Source organism: Anolis carolinensis, chromosome 1, assembly GCF_035594765.1.
Source record: "Anolis carolinensis isolate JA03-04 chromosome 1, rAnoCar3.1.pri, whole genome shotgun sequence".
NCBI classification, from domain to species: Eukaryota; Metazoa; Chordata; class Lepidosauria; order Squamata; family Dactyloidae; genus Anolis; species Anolis carolinensis.
In genome coordinates this window covers 187389424-187409365 of record NC_085841.1, presented here as the reverse complement: position 1 = coordinate 187409365, position 19942 = coordinate 187389424, and the positions used below count along the sequence as shown (strand labels likewise).

The 19942-nt window shown below is 39.8% G+C and overlaps 1 protein-coding gene across 4 annotated transcripts in view; it reads right to left on the bottom strand.

Annotated features, from left to right (window-relative positions):
* The window catches only part of pard3b (par-3 family cell polarity regulator beta), a 691700-nt gene that overhangs the window by 252811 nt on the left and 418947 nt on the right, over window positions 1-19942 (bottom strand). For all 4 annotated transcript variants that reach the window (XR_010002345.1, XM_062969128.1, XM_008114949.3 and 1 more), the window contains one exon: window positions 18082-18328. Coding sequence is in view for 3 of the 4 variants with exons in the window: in XM_062969128.1 (XP_062825198.1) it covers window positions 18082-18328 (247 nt within the window). In the remaining variant the exon portion in view is untranslated. The remainder of the gene's footprint in view (window positions 1-18081; window positions 18329-19942) is intronic.

Sequence of the window (19942 nt, the reverse complement as noted above, 5' to 3'; positions counted from 1 at the left end):
CTCTGATTTGCATTCCTTCTCTTTCAGTGATGTTTGCAGAATTATTAGCAGTCTAAACTTATATTTATGCAGGGCATGAGACACACACAAACCAAGGACTCTTAGATTTTTCTGGCAATGAAGAGTACCCCGTTTCTCTCTAGATGTGCACAGAGGCAGCATGGCAGGCAAGGATATCCCAGAAGGTTTGAAGGGGTGCCCCTCAAGTAATTTCAATACAGTCAAAACACCTTATCTACGAGATATATGATATGTTCCTGGTTAGACCATGTTTATGTAAAAGAGCAGCTATAACCAAACATCATTAAATTATTTTACTTCAATTCCCAGAATACAATGGTTTCTCTGGTTTTATTATTAACTAGCTTGAGTACCTGGCATTGCCCAGGTTATTAGAAGAAGTCATTTTTTTTTTTACAAAATGCATAAGGTTGTGGGTGTAGTACAACTCACATCATGCCAGATTAATCCATTGAAACTCTATCAGTACTTAAAGTAAGTTATGTTACGCAAGTTTGCTCTAAATGCACCATCGGTGGGGTTCAGTGTGCTCTCTGGCTGTAAGGTAAACTATAACTACCACTATAGTAAGTCAGTTTCCTCAAACCCCTCCAGCAGGTTAAATCAGGCATGAGTGTTCTGTGTGCCAAGTTTGGACCAGGTCCATCATCAGTGGTGTTCTTTGATTGCAGATGAACTATAAATCCCAGTACCTACAACTAACAAATGTCAAGCCCAATTCCACTTCAAATCCACCAGTATTCAAATTTGGGCATATTGGGTATGCGTGCCACAGTTAGTTCAGATCCATTGTTGTTTGCATTCACAATGCTTTCTGGATGTAGGTGAACCATAATTCCTATAAAGCCAGGTGAATTTTCCCCAAATCCCTTGGGAATTTTGTGTTGGTCATGGGGGTTCTGTGTGCTAAGTTAGGTCCAGAGCCATCGTTGGTGGTGTCCAAAGTGCTCTTTGATTGCAGGTGAACTATAAATCCCAGTAACTTCAACAACTATAAATCAAGGTGAATTCCTGGCAAACCTCTCCAGTATTTTCTTTGGTCATGGGGGTTCTGTATGCCAAATGTGGTCCAGGTCCATTGTCAATGGGGGTCACAGTGTTCTGACTTGATGCACAGCGAACTACAACTTCCATCATGTGGAGTCAGTCCCCCAAACTCCTCCAGTATGTTTAGTTGCTGCTCAGTTCTGCTCTGTTTGTAATGATGTCAGAGTGGAACAGAATAGGAAAAGGTTAAGGGAGAGGCAGTGGGCAGGATCATGCAAATTTCATTCCAATGGAGAAAGGAACACTGGAATGCCTTCATGTGGTGAAGGAAACACATTACATCTATGGTGAAATGGTCCCTGAATAAAAGCATTCCTTGGGTGGTAGGCCGTAGTGTGTGGGGAGGACATTGGCAGGGGTTCCTGAAATGTCAATGGAGAGAGGCTTTTGGTGGCTCATCAGCACTGTGGGTTAAAGCTGTTTGTGGAGGTGGGAGACTATTGGTGTAAGTAGACACCTCCGCCATATACACACATACAGATTTTCACTTTTATTATGTGCATAGATGGTGAGACAAGGAGAAAGGACCATACATATGTAGTCTTCGGATCCCTAAAATCAAAGAAAACTTGCTACATACTGCATGGAGCTAGAGGCTGATCAAGCCGAAGTCTGTCAATAACATTTTAGCAAAGGTAAGCTGAATTTAAGCTTGGGGCAATTGGGATCTGGCTGTTTACTATGCTAACAATGAAGTTAACGAAACAAACTATAATTTGGAAAAACACAATGATTTTTTAAAAAGTTCTGAATAAGAAACAGTTAATATGTCAATGTGATTTTTTAAAGGAGCAGTAAAATATAACAAGTTAGACTTCTGTCTTTTGAGTTCTTTTTTTAAAAAAAAACACTTTGGAACAAGACAGAATTTCAAGAGTATGTTAAAATACACACAGACACGATGGTTTTATTGCAAGTGGTGGGTTTCCTATTTATGAAAACTGTCATCAAGATGTTCAGCTTTAAAAACAGAATCACCATCAAAATGAAACAAGAGCCCAGTTTCAATGAACTGTCAGTTGATATTAAGCAACAGCAGCTAAACATTCATTAGTGGGCTTAGGGTATACCATGCATGTTTGCATGGAATCAATGTTCATATAATTGTAATCTTTCCTGTTCTCAGTGCAGTCATTTCATTCCTGTGTTTATAAGAAGCAGTTGTCCTTGTCACTGGGAAGCTTTGTCATTCCCTTTTAATGCATGTGAAAATTTATTCCAGTTGGTCCAATTTCAATAAGGGTACAGAAATGTAGATCTCAGGAGAATTGTGTTTTGCGTGTGCATATATGTGCTGAGAAAGGCATAGCTCCAGAATCCACTCTTTTATTTTTGCGATTTTACTGAAAAAACACCAGACCTTGTCTTGGACAAATTTAAAAATAATTTCCTCCCTTTACTGCCATGAGCCTTGTATGCTGAAACCACTTTTTATGCCAAGTCTGCATGCATCCGACAATTTCTTTGGCCACATTCACCATGATTTCCACAATGTGTCATAGCCACAGGGAAGTAAAATGAATTTCATATATACTTTCATGTCTTTAGAGTCTCTCTTTTAAAACTCAGTGTAGTTGACCTATTTGCTTTCAGTCTATATGGCAGCAGCAAGATAGGAAGCTAGTGTTTCCCACAGATGAACAGAAGGCGTTTCCATACAATGTGTGCTTTAAAGTTGCCCATCAACTTATGGTGATCCTATAAATTGCATCGGATTTTCTTAAGTAAGAAACACCCAGGATGACTTTGCCAGTTCCTTCCTTTGAGGAAGCATAAAGTGATCTATTGGTAGAATATATGATTTTCAGCTATTTTCCCACCCCATCACAGCCCCCTGCTCAAGAAGGAGACAAACTTACTAAATACCACACATTCTATTGTATTCCTTCAAATCACAAATGGGTATTAGTTGGATGTAACATCTAATTAAAACCAACATTGACTAAACTGGAATCCATCAGTCCAGCCATTAGTGGCCAAGGAGAAAAGATACCAATTGGTAGCCTATTTTTTTTCAGAAAACACAGTACAGGGTCTTTCTGTCTGTCTGTCTGTCTGTCTGTCTGTCTGTCTGTCTGTCTGTCTGTCTATCTATCTATCTATCTATCTATCTATCTATCTATCTATCTATCTATCTATCTATATCATCTCTCCTCTCATCTTCTCTTCCTTCCTCTCTTTGCAGGATTGTAATTAACATAAAGCATGATAGGCAGGTAGGAAAGATACCAACTGGTGGCCTGTTTTTTTCAGAGAACATGCCATCCAAACAAATCTATCATCTATCATCTCTCCTCTTCTCTTCCCTTCCTTACTCTCTTTGGAGGATTGTAATCAACATAAAGCATGTTTAGCAGGTTTATGACATAATAGTTGACGGAAACCATCGTATGGACACACTTCTTCACTAAAATAACCAGCTAAGCTTTGCTGTGCGAAGAAGCAATATTATTGCTACTGGTTGTGAACATGCTGGGGAGATCTCAGTCAAACTGATGGCTAGCAGGAATAGTTGGGAAAATGGGAAGATGATAAACTGCATATTAAGTCCGAAGAGCAATACAGTGCTTCCGTAGTAGATAGATTTGGTCTCTTTGCTTTGCTGCTCACAATACTATATGCCCCGTTCATCCTGTTTTTTAGCAGTCAGCAGCAAAATCCAGATATTGTGTATAATTTGGGCTTGCTAGTGAATTGAAGCTGAGCACATTTGCAGCTCCTTGGATTTAACCAGACAGATAGAAAGCTCTCCAAGGAGCTTCCAAGGCAGGTATCTTTCAGGATTCTGTGGCTCATTTATCTCCTACACTGCTATATAATCCAGATTATCAAAGCAAATAATTCACATTATCTGTTTTGCGCTGGATTATATGAGTCTACACTGCCATATAATCAAGTTCAAAACAGATAATCTGGATTTTAAATGGCAATGTAGAAGGGGCCCCAAAGATTTAAGTGGGGGATTGAACCGCATACTACGGATGCTACAATCTGAAATGGAAAACTGCTATGGCTGCACAGGCATGACCTCAGTTTGAAGTAAGCTTGTTGTGATGTCTTATCCTGGCTTTTTTCCTTCTCTTTTTTCCTTTTCCTTTTTTTCTTTTTTTCCTTCCTTGTTTAGTTCTCTCTTTGGTGTGGACTTTTCCATTTGTACTTAGTTTTAGGGGTGGAGCTTAAAAAACTCCCTAGAGGCCTGGCTCAGTTTGGTTTAGCCCTTTTGCCTCAGAGCTTGCCTGAAAGGCTTTTCCCTCCTTTTCATTCTGTGTCAGAGTTTTAGAGGAGAAGGTCAGAAATTGTAAGGGTTCCTTGGCCTTGGCAATCCAGACAGGCATCCTTAGCACGTACCTTACCATATAGTCATCATAGTCCAGAATTTACCATAGCAAAGTTCAGTATTTTACCACCAAAATAGTACTTTACCAATATAGCTTAGTTTACTTCACCATAGTTCTGTACTTTACCATCTTAGTTCTGTATTATATCTATAGCTAAGTATTTACCAACAATATAGTCCAGTATTCTACCTTCAATAGCAGAATATTTTACCAAGTGACTTACCACCATTATAGTCATTTTACCTCATATTATACGAATATAGTCAAGTATTTATTACCAGTGTAACTAAGTTCAACCAACAAACTTCATCTTTGTAATATATTATTTTGATTTGCCTTTCAAGAATCCTGCTTGAAGTTTACTTTGCCTTTTGTTTCCAGTAAACTTATTTGGTTAACTTTATCCTATATTTCAAGAGTTTTTATTTTAAAGAACTGAAGTACATCAGAGGGTATACTGATAGCCACCAGGTATAGCCAGACATTATAGTTTTCTTTTTAACCCCGGCGTGCCATCACACTTGTAGTTGGATCTGCCTAACACTCAGTTCTAGTCTGCACTAGTCCACTACTCTCATGATTGTGCTCTATGGCATGTTGTCTGAAAAGCACCAATGGGTGCACTGAAAACTGAACAAAAATAAATATGGGCTCTATTCATACGGTATACTATCAGCATGCCTTTAATCGAAATCCATGATAAAAGGAAAGTCGGAGTTACTTAACTATAGATAACACTTATCCAGAAAAGATGCATGTTTACAAACATCATCTCTCCTCTGTGCAACACTTACAAAGCCTATTTTGCACATTTGTAAAATCTGGTGTGGTTCTGAACTGAATAGACAACACAAAATGCCTAGTGGTGCAGTTCCTCTAGCAAAAAATCAGCAATATTCAGAGCTCTGTAAAATAAAGAGTATCTCTTCAAGAAGCATTTCTAACAGCCATTTCCAAACAGGTTCTATGATAGAACAAATCCCACGCTATTACAGCAAGTAGGTACTAAAGCCAGTTATCCACTCAGAACAAGAAAGCTGCATGCCAAATCAGTTTTTATCCCCCAGTGGATATAATAGGCTTCTCATATAAATCAAGAAATTAAACAGTTTATGAAACAGAGGCATTGCTGCAAAACTGACAAGATTCACCAAAAAGGGGTATTGTTTGCATTTCAAAACCTGTTGAAACGCTACTGTTGTATAGATTTTTGAAACTTTAATTTTCAGCTGAAATTAATGTACTAGAGACAGAGTTTATGGAAAGGTAAACAAATTGAATTCTGGTGGAATAACACTATATGCATTTATCATGGCACTGAGCACCTTGGATAATTCAGCATACGAAACAGAATTAGGAACAGGAACAAAAATCTTGAATCTGTGGCTACAGTTCTCAACCATTTCACGTAACTCATAGATGAAGACTACCTTTATCAACAACAACAACAAAACTTTATTACGGCCCATGACCAGCACAACGTGGGGCACAAACGCCCTGGGAAGGGGAAACACATATTACAGATGCAAACTTATATAATTTGTTCACACATGTCAGGCACTGTTAAATTTTCTTAACAGTTAAATATCATAGAACTCATAAAACCTTATCTGAACAACTGATTAGGTAGAGACCACTCACATATGTGGTCTGTCCAAAAAGTAATAAGTATTGTTTTAGTGGGTTTTTTAAAAAATTGACCATACATGCAATTAGCTTATCCGCTTCAAAACATGTTCCTGGTGATTGAATACAGCGATTCCAGTATTGCTGACACTGTTCATAGCAGTGAAGGCAGTCTTCACTTGAAATGTTGTTCAAAGTCCTTGTTGCAACTGCCTGGATGTTTTCCCAAAATGAGGTGCATTTTGAGCTTAGGGAAACAGACTGCAAGAAGTCAGGGCTGTACTTTAGTGTGTGGGGACAGCCTTCACACTACAAGCCACACTGGTCTCAGTTCTTGAAGTTGAAGGACACTGCTCCAGTCTCCTATGTAATTTTGCTTGTGACAAGACACAAAAACTACTTTGCACTTTGCTAACATACCAGCTACTACAACTGTAAGGATAGATCTAAGGAAGGTCAAACTGTATGCTTGGGTTTCCTCTCCACCTGCCACAACCCTCACTTTCCATTCCCGACCCTTCTGCACTGCACAAAATTATAATTCTCATTACTGTGGGACAGATCCACATACGCTTGGGAATGACATACCGTGGTATGTTTTGACTGAGCTGAAATCAGCAATATGTAGGTTCTGGGTTAGTCCATCTTTACTTAGTGGTCTCTCCTACAGGATTCAGAGTGGATTTTCATCTAACATTTTTCAATGTTATTTATGACATAGGAGCAGCTATTGCATTACAAAGTAATGGAAAAGCAAAAAGAAGATCTCTTGGCGGTCATTATTCTAACATATCTTACAGGAAAAGGGAAAATGTAATACAGCAGACACTTGGTATTCTCTAGGGTTCCAGGACATCCCCATCCCAATACGAAAGTCTGGGGGTGCTTAAGTTCCATTATATGTGATGATGTAGTAAAATGAAAAACAACTTAAATAAATGCCTGAGAGAGCATGAGGAACTGAGAAACTGTGGAAGGCTACAGCAGGGTATGCCTTCACTTCAGTGTAAAGCTCAGCATGCAGCAATGTCAAGATTTGCTTTCTGGATTTTTTTTTCTGAATATGTTTGAACTTGATTAGTTGAATATATGGATGCAGAACTCATAGATACATATGACTGACTGTACATAATGTTAAGATGAAGCAAACTGAAGTGGTAGTAAATGAATGGGTAGCTTACTGTAAACCATATGGCTAAGGAATTTGCATTGTAATACTATGTATTAATCTACTGCACAACAGACTGAACTTCACATCTAGGGGACAATATAGCATTTATAACTGCATTATTTTTCTGTTTTAAAGTAAAAACAGATATGTGAGGTATAGTTTCAGGGAACTGAAATTATGGTATTTTGCAAGACATTTCCAATCATCATCTGACCTCTCTTTCAGGATTCCTCATTATGCACAAATGCAGGATGTACAGTATTCATTATGTTCAGAAAACTAATTTTGTGAGGAAGAACATTTCAACATCATCAAATTAAGATAAAGCCAGACCTATTTTCTCCCTCAAAAGTAAAATGCGGAAAAGTTGTCAGAGTGTATTGAAGTGTGTTTCTTTTTTCCTTTCTTTTTGTTAATTGCAAAACAAAAGGTTAACTTACTGAAATATTTGCTAGGACTTATTTTCATCATTGAAAACAACAGTTGTATTTTTAAATGATTAGATTAATGACTGTGTATCTATAATAATCTTAGTTTGAAATGTCAACTGAATTTGAGATGACTTTTTCATTTAATCAGTCAGAGCACTATACAATAAATAATGCTTTGGTTTGATTCTTGTCTCTGGCATGATTCAACATGACATATATATATATTCCATAGAAAACTATAGACAAAAAGAGTCATTGACACCTTGCTGTTGCATCAATAATTTAGACATCAACTGCTTGGGGGTTCAAAGGGGACTGATAAAATGACAATTCTAATATGTATTAAGAAACTACCATCTAACTAGGAAAAATAAAATCACTGAATTAGTCTGGAATATCAGTCTGCAATAGAATCTTGTAACACCTTTGAGACTAACAAAGAAATAAGTTGATAGTAAAAGTATTGTAGACTTTTCACATCTATGGGAGTAGATTTAATCTTCTAAACAACTGTTTCTAAAGTACTGCAAGATCTCTTTCAATAAGAAAACAATAAGACATACATGGACCTGACATGAGAAACAACTTGAATGTAGAGAGTGATGTCTGTTTCACCCATAGTATTCAATTCAAGATCTTTGAGCTCGGTATGAGCACAATTCACAGAGGATCTTGGGCTAGACTCTACCTAATCACCTAATCAGAATGCCCTAATTCCTGTCTCTTTTTGTCACTTATTGTAAGCACACCTTGTTTTTGCAAACTACTTCTCTTACCATTAGCTCACTTTATCCATATTGTTATTTAATAGGCACAAATGATTATGTTGGATACATTGAATTATGTTAGCATTCCATAGATGCTCATGAACAATTATGAGACCGCTGTGGGTAAATATAGGTAGCAAAGCGTGCAAAGGAGCAAAATAGAAATGCAGCCAAGAAGGGGTCACAGTTCCTATACAGGAAGAGAAGCAACCCAAATAATGCAAATATATACAGAAAGGCATATTATTTTTACTTGTGTTTACTGCCATCAAATTTTATTAACATTTCGATCCTTTCTATCTTGTCTGTACATTATTATTATTTATTTATTTCTTATAACCTGCCTCCATCTCCCCAAAGGGACTTGGGGCGGCTTACATAGGGATAAGTCCTAAAAACATCAGTTTGATGTACAATTCAAATACAATACAAGTTAGAAGATTAAAACATAACAAAACAATTATTTAAAACATCTTAAAATGAACACACAACCATATCAATTACAGAGCAAAAGTGGAACTATTCAAGTTGCATGGAAGGGGCAGGCTGTGCAACCGTGGATAATAGAACCAAAGTAGAACAAAGTGCTAAACCCACATACTTGTGCTTTTTAACAGCTATTCAGATTCTTGAGAAACTAGATCAAGGGTTCTCAAACTTTTTCAACCACAGAGTCCTTTTTGAAGCAAAAGTTTCTTGTGGAGTCCCAAGAAATTTTTATATATGATACTATATTACTATTTTATTTTATCTACTTGGGGGGGGGGGGGCAAATCCATGTTTTTACCTTTATTGTCTTTTATACATATATGTTTTTTTTAAAAATATTTTTATGTTTAGAATGTTAACTTACTTTTTGTTTGTATTTTCTGATGTTACTGTATGTTGTTTGCTGTTTTATCTGGGTGTGGCCCCATGTAAGCTGCTCTGAGTCCCTTCGGGGAGATGGAGGCGGGGTATAAAAATAAAGTATTATTATTATTATTAAATGTATATGTATCAGGCAGGGGCAAACTTATGGACACAGGGGCTGCATTGTGTTTTAAAGTTTGACAGATAGGCTGGGCCAGAGGCAGATGGATGGAATGTGTTTGTGTGAACTAATTGGAAAAAAAATGAATGAATTCCTATGCACACTGCACATATCTCATTGGTAGTGCAAAAAAGAAAAGAAAAGAAAGAATAATAAATGTTTAAAATGGAGAAGAATTTTAACCAACATAAACTTAACAGTATTTCTGCGGAAGATCCCAGGGGCCATCCAGTTCACCCTTCTTCTGCCAGACAGGAACAGCACAATCAAAGCACCCCCAACAGGTGGCCATTGAGCCTTTGTAACAACAACTACAAAAGCAACAACAACAACAACAACAACAACAACAACAACAGAAACCACAGGGACCATCTAGTTCAACTCCCTTCTGCCATGCAGAAAAAGCACAATCAAGGCACCCCCTGAACAAAGGGAGGGAAATAGGGTTTTGGAAACAAAGAAAGTGTGGGGGTTTGTGTGAGGGTCTGGGTGGCAAGGAAATGAGAGTGAGCAGTAAGAGAGCCAAGGAAAGGATCTGGGGCCTGGGAGGACCCTGCTCCTGCTGCTCTTTTGGCAGCTTCAGACTTTAATTTCCCCGCATTTCTCAGGAGGAGAAGGAATGAGGAGAAGGCGGAAAGCAGTATGGTGCTGCGGAGCCCCTCACAATTACTTGTGAAGCCCCACAAGCCCCACGGAACACAGTTTGAGAACCATATTGTCAATGGGCAACATTTTTCTGCACCCTGTATCACAGTCACAGCCTTGCACCAAAATCGCAGTTCATACAAGGTCCTTTGGATTGGGTTTCAATGATACAGCAACAAGCAGAATTAAATATTGACTTGGGAGTTTATGTATTTTTTTGCAAATCTCTACCATGAAATAATTTGAGAAAAATGGAATGGGCAAGCAGGAAAATGTGTGGGATATATATGTGTTTGAAAATTAAAAGAACTGTTCCTTGAATTTCTTTTAAAAGATACTCCAAAAACCTTCCATTTAAAACTAAGAAATGATGAACTAATTTAGGTGCAGCGCTGCCCATAGTTATGCATAAATATACATGTTCCTATCCTCCCCCACACCTAATATATGCCCTGTTCTTTTGAAGTTCAAGTTTTGGGTCTCTAATCCTTTCCTTTTTTGTTCAAAACACATTAGAAGCTTGGCTATGATTTGCTCCACAAATATAGGTCATCTTATTATCAAAGTACATTAATGAGTTAGAAGGCTATCTTCCCTTATGATGCACTGGTCTAACTCATTAACATTAATGAGATTTATGCATGTAGGCAAAGAGAAGAACAGAACCTGAATTTAACAAATAAACTGTTAACAGTGTGTACATAAGATGTTTTTTACACACACATGTATATTCCTCTTGTCTTTGTTTTTGACAAATGAGAAACTCAACTAAGAAGTAATCAAGATTGCAAGGGAAAGAAGGGAAGTGTGTCATAAAACAGCCAATATTTTCTTAATGGCATGACAAATGGGCTGTGCATATATTCTCAGATTAATTACGGCATCTACCCCCTTAGACTGCAATCACTAAAACATGGTAGTTTTACTCCACAACTGACAGTTTTGTACAGTATAGATAAATCAGGGCAGAAAAATTAAAAATGAAGGCCTCACAAAATGTTCTAAATAGTTTCTGATTGTAATTTATTTCTCTCTTTGCAGTACCATTTATTTCTATCACTTTTCCAGCTTCATTAAATAGCACTAAAAACAATTAGTTATGCAGCACTAGAGAATGGGAAGCAGCATACATACTCGCAAGATGAAAAGGTTGGGAGACGCAATCTTGTGGGTGGACAGAGAAAAAAGAAACTGAAGGTTCTTCGTCCAATGCTCCTATCCTTCAAAAGAGGTCAAGTACACTTTTAATGCCAATGCCACTGACAAACTGTGAGAATTTGCTTGCACACATGTGGATACACACACACACACAAAGTACTCCAGGACTGTCCCATTGTTGGCGTGAGCCTCCTGATTTAGGATCGTAGAAGCCAGGTATCCATGGGAATCAAGGGATTAATATTATTGTGTCTTATTCAGCAATACCATTATAGAGTCAACTCTGTTGGTCATAAAAATACAGTTGCAATATTTATTCATGTAATAATAAATATATGTATTTTCTCTTCGAGCTAAAATAAAAATTAAAACCATTTAGGTGTTTAGCTTAAAGCAATGTTGGCAGATTAGCCAGCCCCCAACCTTACTTGGCCACAACCAAGTGGCCCATACTGTGAAAATGAGAGTAAATATTCCAAAATTAATTGTTGCCAGGGACATGTAATATTTTCAAAGAAGAAAATAGCATTACAGCTCACATTAGGTACTTTATTAATCCTCTTACACACTTAATATAGTAGAACCTAACAGAAAACAGATTCTTTAAAATATACAACTCTAACATACATCAGGACTGTATATAAGTATTCCTCCTTCTTTATAGGAAGCAACCCTTGCCCCTCTAGTAAGTGAGTAAATCAATTGCAGAAAGAGAGACAGTGCTATACAAGCACCAACCAGAGAAATGACACTATAAAATAGGCCTGTGCAAAAATTCAGACGCGCGTTGTAAGTCGTAAGTGATTTGGAAAATCCATACTTACGATCCACTTTAGAAAGACAATGGTGTGTCCCCTGCCCCAAATGAATTAAAACACCAAATCTATGAAGTTTTTGTAAGAAGTTGTAACTTTTCGTAAGTTGCAGTGAGTTAGCTTCTTTTTCAGCACAATCAAACCCTTGTGGCGCAGCCAAGCTTGGCATGTCACATGCTCTCCTCAACCTATCAGGGCTGAGGGAGAGGGGAAGAGAGGAGACACTGCTGGAATTTTTTTTTTTAAATACAGGAGCCACGTTGCCTCTGCTGCCAAATGGGCGAGAGCTGGGAGTTGAGGGTAGTGTAGGAGCTAGGAACTGAATTTGTTCATTCTCGAATGCTTGTGCATGTGCCATGCACAAGCATTTCTCTGGTTGGTGTTCTGGTTGGTCCTTGTATTCCATTTAGGACTGCCACAGCTGAGTTTAACGATCCTTTTAGAATCGTTGACATTTTTCTTTTCATGTTTGTGTGTGTGTGGAGGGCTGTTCCATTTAGGATTCATTGGGGGGGGGGGGGTTCTGTTTTTTCCTCTTTGGATTTCTTTCTACAAGCTGCTTTCTTTATTTAGTTATCTATTTTAATTCTAATCTACTAGTCTAGTCTTTATGCTTTCCTTTTTATTGGTTTTTAAAGTATAATTCAATTCCTCAAAGTGCACCGTGTGCTTTATTTTACAAAATTCCCGCATGGCCATCGAGGCTGTGTGGGGTAGGAGAGGACGCAATCGGTTCTATCAATCCAGGGAGAAGCGCACGAGAATCCTTGCGACCCTGTGGAGATATAGGCCGGATAGCCTACATGAACGGTCCCCCTGGACTTAACGTCCTGCTGTTAAATGCCAGATCCGTAACGGCAAAATAGCAGCCATCCAGGATTTATTCCTGGATGAAAAAGTGGATCTGGCATGTATTACCGAGACCTGGTTGGATGAGTTGGCAGGGGTCAACTTCACCCAGCTGTGTCCTCTGGGTTTCGGAGTGCATCCGCAGGCCAGGTCTGGGGATCAGGGAGGTGGAGTTCAGTGGTCAATTGAGATTCTATCTCCCTGATCAGGTGCCCCGTTCCACAATCTTCCGGGTTTGATTATGTCCACCAGAAAGTTGGAAACTGAAACAGGTTGGGGATTCTGCTTGTGTACCAGCCACTCCGCAACACAGCAGTCTCGCTGCCTGAGCTCGCCAAGATGGTCCCAAGCCTGGTGTTGGAGTCCCAGCACTTTATTGTTCTGGGAGACTTCAACATCATCGCGGAGTCCACCCTTTCTGGCTCAGTACAGGACTTCATGGTTACCATGACATGAATCTGTCCCAAATGATTTCTGAACCAACACACCAGGCGGGACACACGTTAGATCTAGTTTTTGTTGTGGATGGAGGAAAAGTCAGTGTGGAAGAGCAAAACAGTCTTCCATTGTCATGGACTGACTATCACCTGGTCAGTTTTAGACTAACCACAGCTCAAAGCCTCTGTAGGGGTGGTGGAATGATTAAGATGGTCGACCCCAGGAGACTTATGGATCCAAATGGATTCCTGAGGTCTCTTGGGGATTCTCCCGTCATGGAGGCTGGTGATTTTGTTGAAGCCTTGGTTGATCTCTATAACACTGAGATGGCCAGGGCGGTAGACACAATTGTCCCTGAATGTCCCCTATCATCATGTAGAGTCAGCTCAGCTCCTTGGTTCTCTGAGGAGCTGGCCGTGATGAAGCAAATGAGATGGAGACTGGAATGCATCTGGCGTAAATGTCGAGGTGTATCCGATCAAACACGGGCTAGAGCTTCTCTTGAGGTCTACTCCGCTGCATTGTGGGCAGCCAGAAAAGATTTCTTGACTGACCACATTGCGTCTGCAACTAATAGACCAGCTGAGTTGTTTTGGGTGGTGTGGGGAGCTCCTCCATCCTTTTGATGGGGGGGGGGAGCTGTTCCTGACCACCTGACAACTCAATGTGGTGAGTTTGCCTATCATTTTGTAGACAAAGTCGCTTGGATACACTCTGATTTAGACGCCAGCCTTAATGCAGTATCTATGGAGGTAACTGAGGCACCTGCTTGTCCAGTGTTAATGGATTCGTTTCAGACTGTTCACCCTGATGAAGTCGAGGGGATCCTTAGAGTTGTGAGGGCGACCACATGTGCTTCAGATCCTTGCCCATCTTGGCTAATAAAACTTGCCAGTGGGGGGCTGGTAAATTGGTTTGTGAGGATAATAAATTCCTCACTGGATCAGGGAATTTTTCCATCTATCTTAAAACAGGCATTGGGTAAACTGATCCTGAAAAAGGCGTCCCTTGATCCATCAGTACTTAACAACTACTGGCCAATTTCAAATCTTCCCTTTTTGGGCAAGGTTCTGGAGCGGGTGGCCACTTCGCAGCTCCAGGGGTTCCTGATAGAGACTGATTATCTAGATCCATCACAGTCTGGGTTCAGGCCTGGTCATGGTACTGAGACAGCTTTAGTCGCTTTGATGGATGACCTCCGCAGAGAATTTGATAGGGAGAGTGTGACCCTATTAGTTTTCTTGGACATCTCAGCGGCTTTCTATACCATTGACCATGTTATCCTTCTGTGGAGGCTCTCCAGAATGGATATTGGGGGTGTTGCTTTGCAATGACTCCACTCCTTCCTGGAGGGCCATTCCCAGTTGGTGAAGCTGCTGCTTGGACCCCTGGCCATTGACCTGTGGGGTCCCGCAAGGCTCTATTCTATCTCCCATGCTTTTTAACATTACATGAAACTGCTGGGTGAGGTCATCCGGAGTTTGGGAGTTGGGTGCCATCTTTATGCAGATGACACTCAACTCTACTACTCTTTTCCACCAAATTCCAAGGAAGCCCCTCGGGTCCTTGATTGATGCCTGGCTGCTGTGATGGACTGGATGAGGGCAAACAAGCTGAAACTTAATCCTGACAAGACAGAGGTCCTCCAGGTCAGTCGTGTAGCTGATTGGGGCATAGGGTAGCAACATGTCTCGACGAGGTCGCATTCCCTCTTAAGGTACAGGTCCGCATCTGGGGGGTCCTCCTGGACTCAGCACTGACACTTGATGCTCAGGTGTTGGCGGTGGCCAGAAGGGCCTTTGCACAGTTAAAACTTGTGCACCAGCTGCGACCATACCTCATGAACTCTGACTTGGCCATGGTGGTCCACGCCTTAGTTACCTCCAGATGAGATTACTGAAATGCACTCTACGTGGGGCTGCCTTTGAAGACAGTTTGGAAACTAAACGGTTTGGGCCCAGCTTACTTGTCTGAACATGTCTCCCGCTATGACCCACCACATAATTTAAGATCTTCAGGGGAGGCCCTGCTTTCGGTCCCACCTGCGACTGGCGGGACAAGAGACAGGGCCTTTTCAGTGGTGGCCCCTTGCCTATGGAATGCCCTTCCAAGTGAAATCTGTCAGGCTGGTTGTGGGACCAGGCTTTTGAACAATAGAAGCAGCATTAACTACAACTATATGTTTCAGGATACAATGACAGATCCGGCTTGGATTTGGAACGCACCTAAATGTATATTTATATGTGTGATTTATGAAGGTTTTAATTAGCTTAATTTTATATTGAATTTAAATGTTATTGTAATTGTTTATATGTGTGTTTTATATTTGTAAGCCGCCCTGAATCCCCTATTGGGTGAGAAGGGCAGAGTAGAACTACTGTAATAAATAAAATAAATAAACTACAGCTGGTACAAAGATCAGCGGCCAGATTAATAACGGGAGCAAGCTACAGAGAGCGGTCAACCCTCCTGTTCAAGCAGCTCCACTGGCTACCGATAAGTTTCCGGGCCCAATTCAAGGCGCAGGTTATTACCTATAAAGCCCTAAAAGGTTCAGGACCTGCCTATGTCCATGATCGCCTCCTCCCCTATGAACCTGGGTGAGCCCTAAGATCTTCCGGGGTGTTCCTTCTCTTGCTCCCACCTCTATCCCAAGCACGACTGGTGGGGACGAGGGAGAGGGCCTTCTTGGTGGTGGCCCCCTGGCTCTGGAACTCTTTCCCTAGGGAGATTAGGTTGGCTCCTTCAATGCCTATCTTCTGCCAGGAATTGAAAAAAAGTGGGCGTTTGAGTGAATAAGCCCATCAGACATGCAATCTGTTTACAAATATGTATGGCACTTTATCATTGTTCCTCACTCTATATGTTTTAGCCCTTTAATGGAACTGTTCCCTTGTTCTTTCCCTATTTGCCCTGATTTTACCTATGGATTTTTCGGAGCTCTTGCACTAGTCACCCTCTGCTGTATGTAGCAATCGACGCACAGGCTTTTAAAGTAACTGTTATGTTATGTTGTTTATACCTTTATTATATTGTTTTAAATTACTGTTTTAATTACTGTTGTATGTAATGCTATGTTGTATTTTTTGGGCTAGTCCCTGTGTAAGCTGCCCCAAGTCCCTTCGGGGAGATGGTGGCGGGATACAAGAATAACGTTATTTTAAAAAGTTATTATTGCCAGGGAGTGCTGCTGTTGCTTGCTGTTGCTGCAGGACCAATATTAATACAAACAACAAATAAACATAGCATTTTGGGGTCAAGTGAGAAGAAGAATTCTAGTCTAGTATCACTGAGTAGCACCAGATGTGTACCCATTGGTGCAAATGTGCGAATAACAAAACAAAAAACTAACATTTTTTTTGAAGTTCATATTAGATACAATATGGACCCCTTACAAATTTTTCAAAACACTTTTAAAAAATGGGAGTTGCTCGAATTTTGTAAATACAAATAAAACGGATTTTTGGCATTTCATATACCTCTACTAAAAAAACAGCCTTACTAGAACTCCATCCCAATTGGGAAGCATAAGAAGAGGTTGTTGGGTTCTGCATCGTGGATGGTTGTTCAAATTTGCTTTTCTACCGAAAAGGCCAGAAACAGAGCCCACACTTCAAAAATCAAAACGCTGCAGCTCCAGTCTACTGGTTGTCTATAGGGAGCTAACTATTAAATTTTCATTGGTATGGCTGCAGTCCATTAGCTAACTTACCTTCATGCCCATAAAAAGTGAAGGGTAAACCTAGGAATTTTACAACCACTATCTGGAAAAGGTAATAACAGGGCCACAGCCACATTACATTTATTATCCACCATTCCTCTAACAACTACTCTGGGATGAGGCCTCAGAGTAACAGCACACTATGGCATATGTCATATTCTCCTGGTGATTTAAAAGGTTCAGATTTTATTTAACTTAATTTAAAAGTAAAGCCACAGCTTTGGCTCTGCAGCGAAAAAATACACTGACTGAGATGATTTCAGGTCAGATAACTACACTAACCAGGCCACAAATTAAGAACTTAATACCCATCATCCAATTCAGAAAACTCAAGAATATGCTTTCCTATAACACCCTTTTGGATGAGCAAGCACCACGTTAGACATACTTAAGCACTAAGGAAGTGACAAACGGATTACTGTCTTCACACTGACCCAAATTGCAATGGTTGGGGTTGTCATGAGATTAAAGTTCCTGCTCTGCTATATAAAAACACACAGCACATAAATTTTTCACAGTTGTCACAGCATGATTTCTATAATGGCTTTTAATTTTTTTTAAAAAACTCTCATATTGCTCCTGACTAAATTTAAGGCTGAAGTAATACTTTCACAAGATATTGCACATAAAGTAAAGTCCAAACAGTTGACGTAAACAACAACTGCTCTCATCTGTGAGAGTCTACTCATTTGTGTGACCAGTCCAGCCAAACCTTCACTTTTACAATTTGGTTGATCTACTTCATCTTTCCCTTTTATTGGCAGCTGATCTCCATTTCACGTATCAGTCTAAGTATAAAAGAATTAAAGCCTTGGGCAAGAGGTCTCTTTCTCAACCGGTAGCAAGTTAATGGACAACTTGAAAGAGAAGAGTATCATGTCCCTCTAACCTGACACACACCAACCTGGTCCCCATCCTGTATTTTTTTAGATGCAAATCCATTGAGCACCCTTCCATCATATCAATCAATAAATTCCAAGAAAAATAAAAGCAAGATCTTAAAAATATAATTTGACTTTACCTCAACATGGCACCCAAGCCTTTCTTTTTTGTTTTTCTCTCTGGGTCTTCGTTTTCTTCTTTCTTGTCCTTTTCCTTCATTTTAGATTTGTTCTTCAAATTCAATTTTTTATTCTTGTCTTTCATTTTTGATTTGTCTTTGGTCTTCTTGTATTTTTTTGCCTTGCCTTCCACATCTTCTAATTCAGAACTGGCATGAAAGTTTTGCACTTCCTGACCAGAGAGAGAGCTCTTATCTGACATGCCATCTGCAGAATGGGAAAGAAAATTAATAAATACAGACCTGGGGCATTACATGTAACAATTAAAATGACAAGTATGGTATGCATCAATGGTGTCTTATAATTCACTTTCATTGAACTTTTATTTAACATTTCATTTAGCAAAGACTATATAACTTACCCAATTAATTCCAATAGGGCTCTTTTGCCAATTATTGGTTCTTATTTTCCAGATTCGGAAAAATAATATAGTTGGTGATACTAGAATTTAAAGTAAAATATACACATTGCTCCTTGGGATACACAGATTTAAAGGTTAAGCCAGTCAAAGAACTAAGAGATCATAAGTGGATTTCAAATTCATGAGCACACATTTTATGATTATATCTGTATCAGTGCTGTCAAATACAAATATTCTAAGGCAGTGGTTCCCAACCTGTGGGTCCCCAGATGTTTTGCCTTTAATTCCCAGAAATCCTAACAGCTGATAAACTGGTTGGGATTTCTGGGAGTTGTAGGCCAAAACACCTGGGGACCCACAGGTTGAGAACCACTGTTCTAAGGGCACATCTAAGGTCCCAGGGTTACTCCAGGTTAATAAATACATGGAAAAATGCAGACCTTCCAGGGGATATGGGGATGAACTGTCGGGATTGCCATCCATGATCCCAAGGGTCAATCCACACAGCCATCCTGCCTTGTCAGGCTCCGGTAGCCCAGCGGGGTAGGATGGCAGTGCCAACCTCCCCTACCTGTCCCTCATTAACCACTAAAACCTACTGTAGAGGCTTGCCTTCATTTGCAGGTCTCGAGTAGAAAGCTTCTTTTGATAGGTTATAGGTGTAAATAGGGGGTCAGGGACAATACCCCCGGGCCCATCTCAGATGGACCCAAGAGGATATCTAGCCACCACCCCAACAAAATGATGGGGTTTTGGCTGGTGATTTGACTGCAAACCCAAGAGAACCCAGCATTTCAAATGCCAATTTCTCCCAGGTTTTAGGCCTGTGCAGAAGTGGCCTAAGTAGCTATTTCCAAAAACTACTGAATGGTGATTGCAGTGAATCAATTCCTAATGGGTTTGCTACCAGTGGATCATGATCCATAGTCATACTGAGGTGTAACCAAAACTTACAGAGTACTATTGGTTTTTTTCCTGAAATTTAAAGCTACCATCCAACCATGAACCACCCCTCCTCTAACCTCCGGTCAAAGACGATGAATCAGAAAACACAAAAAAAGCCAAGGATATATTCATGAAATTTAAAAGTGGGTCAGGCTTCTGTGACATTGCCAAAAGTCCAGGAAAAATGAGACGTCTGAATTTGGCTTTGTTGTGTATACATTGTCAGTTCAGACTACAGTGGAGCCATTGAATCAATGGAAGTCATACTAATTTCACATTTATTATTTGCGTTTAATCATGTTGTGACTAACTACTGGTTTTAGAACCATAAAGTTCAGTCATGCCTTCAGATATGCTGAAAAGTATCCTCAACATCAGAATTCAAAGAGAGTTTCCACAGTAAGCTCTTGATTCAAATGTCCTCCTTCCCTTTTCCTCCTATGTTAAACCGAATTGAGAAGTCAGGAGTAGTAGTCCACAGCAATTGAACAATAGCACAATGTTTAGGAAGTCTA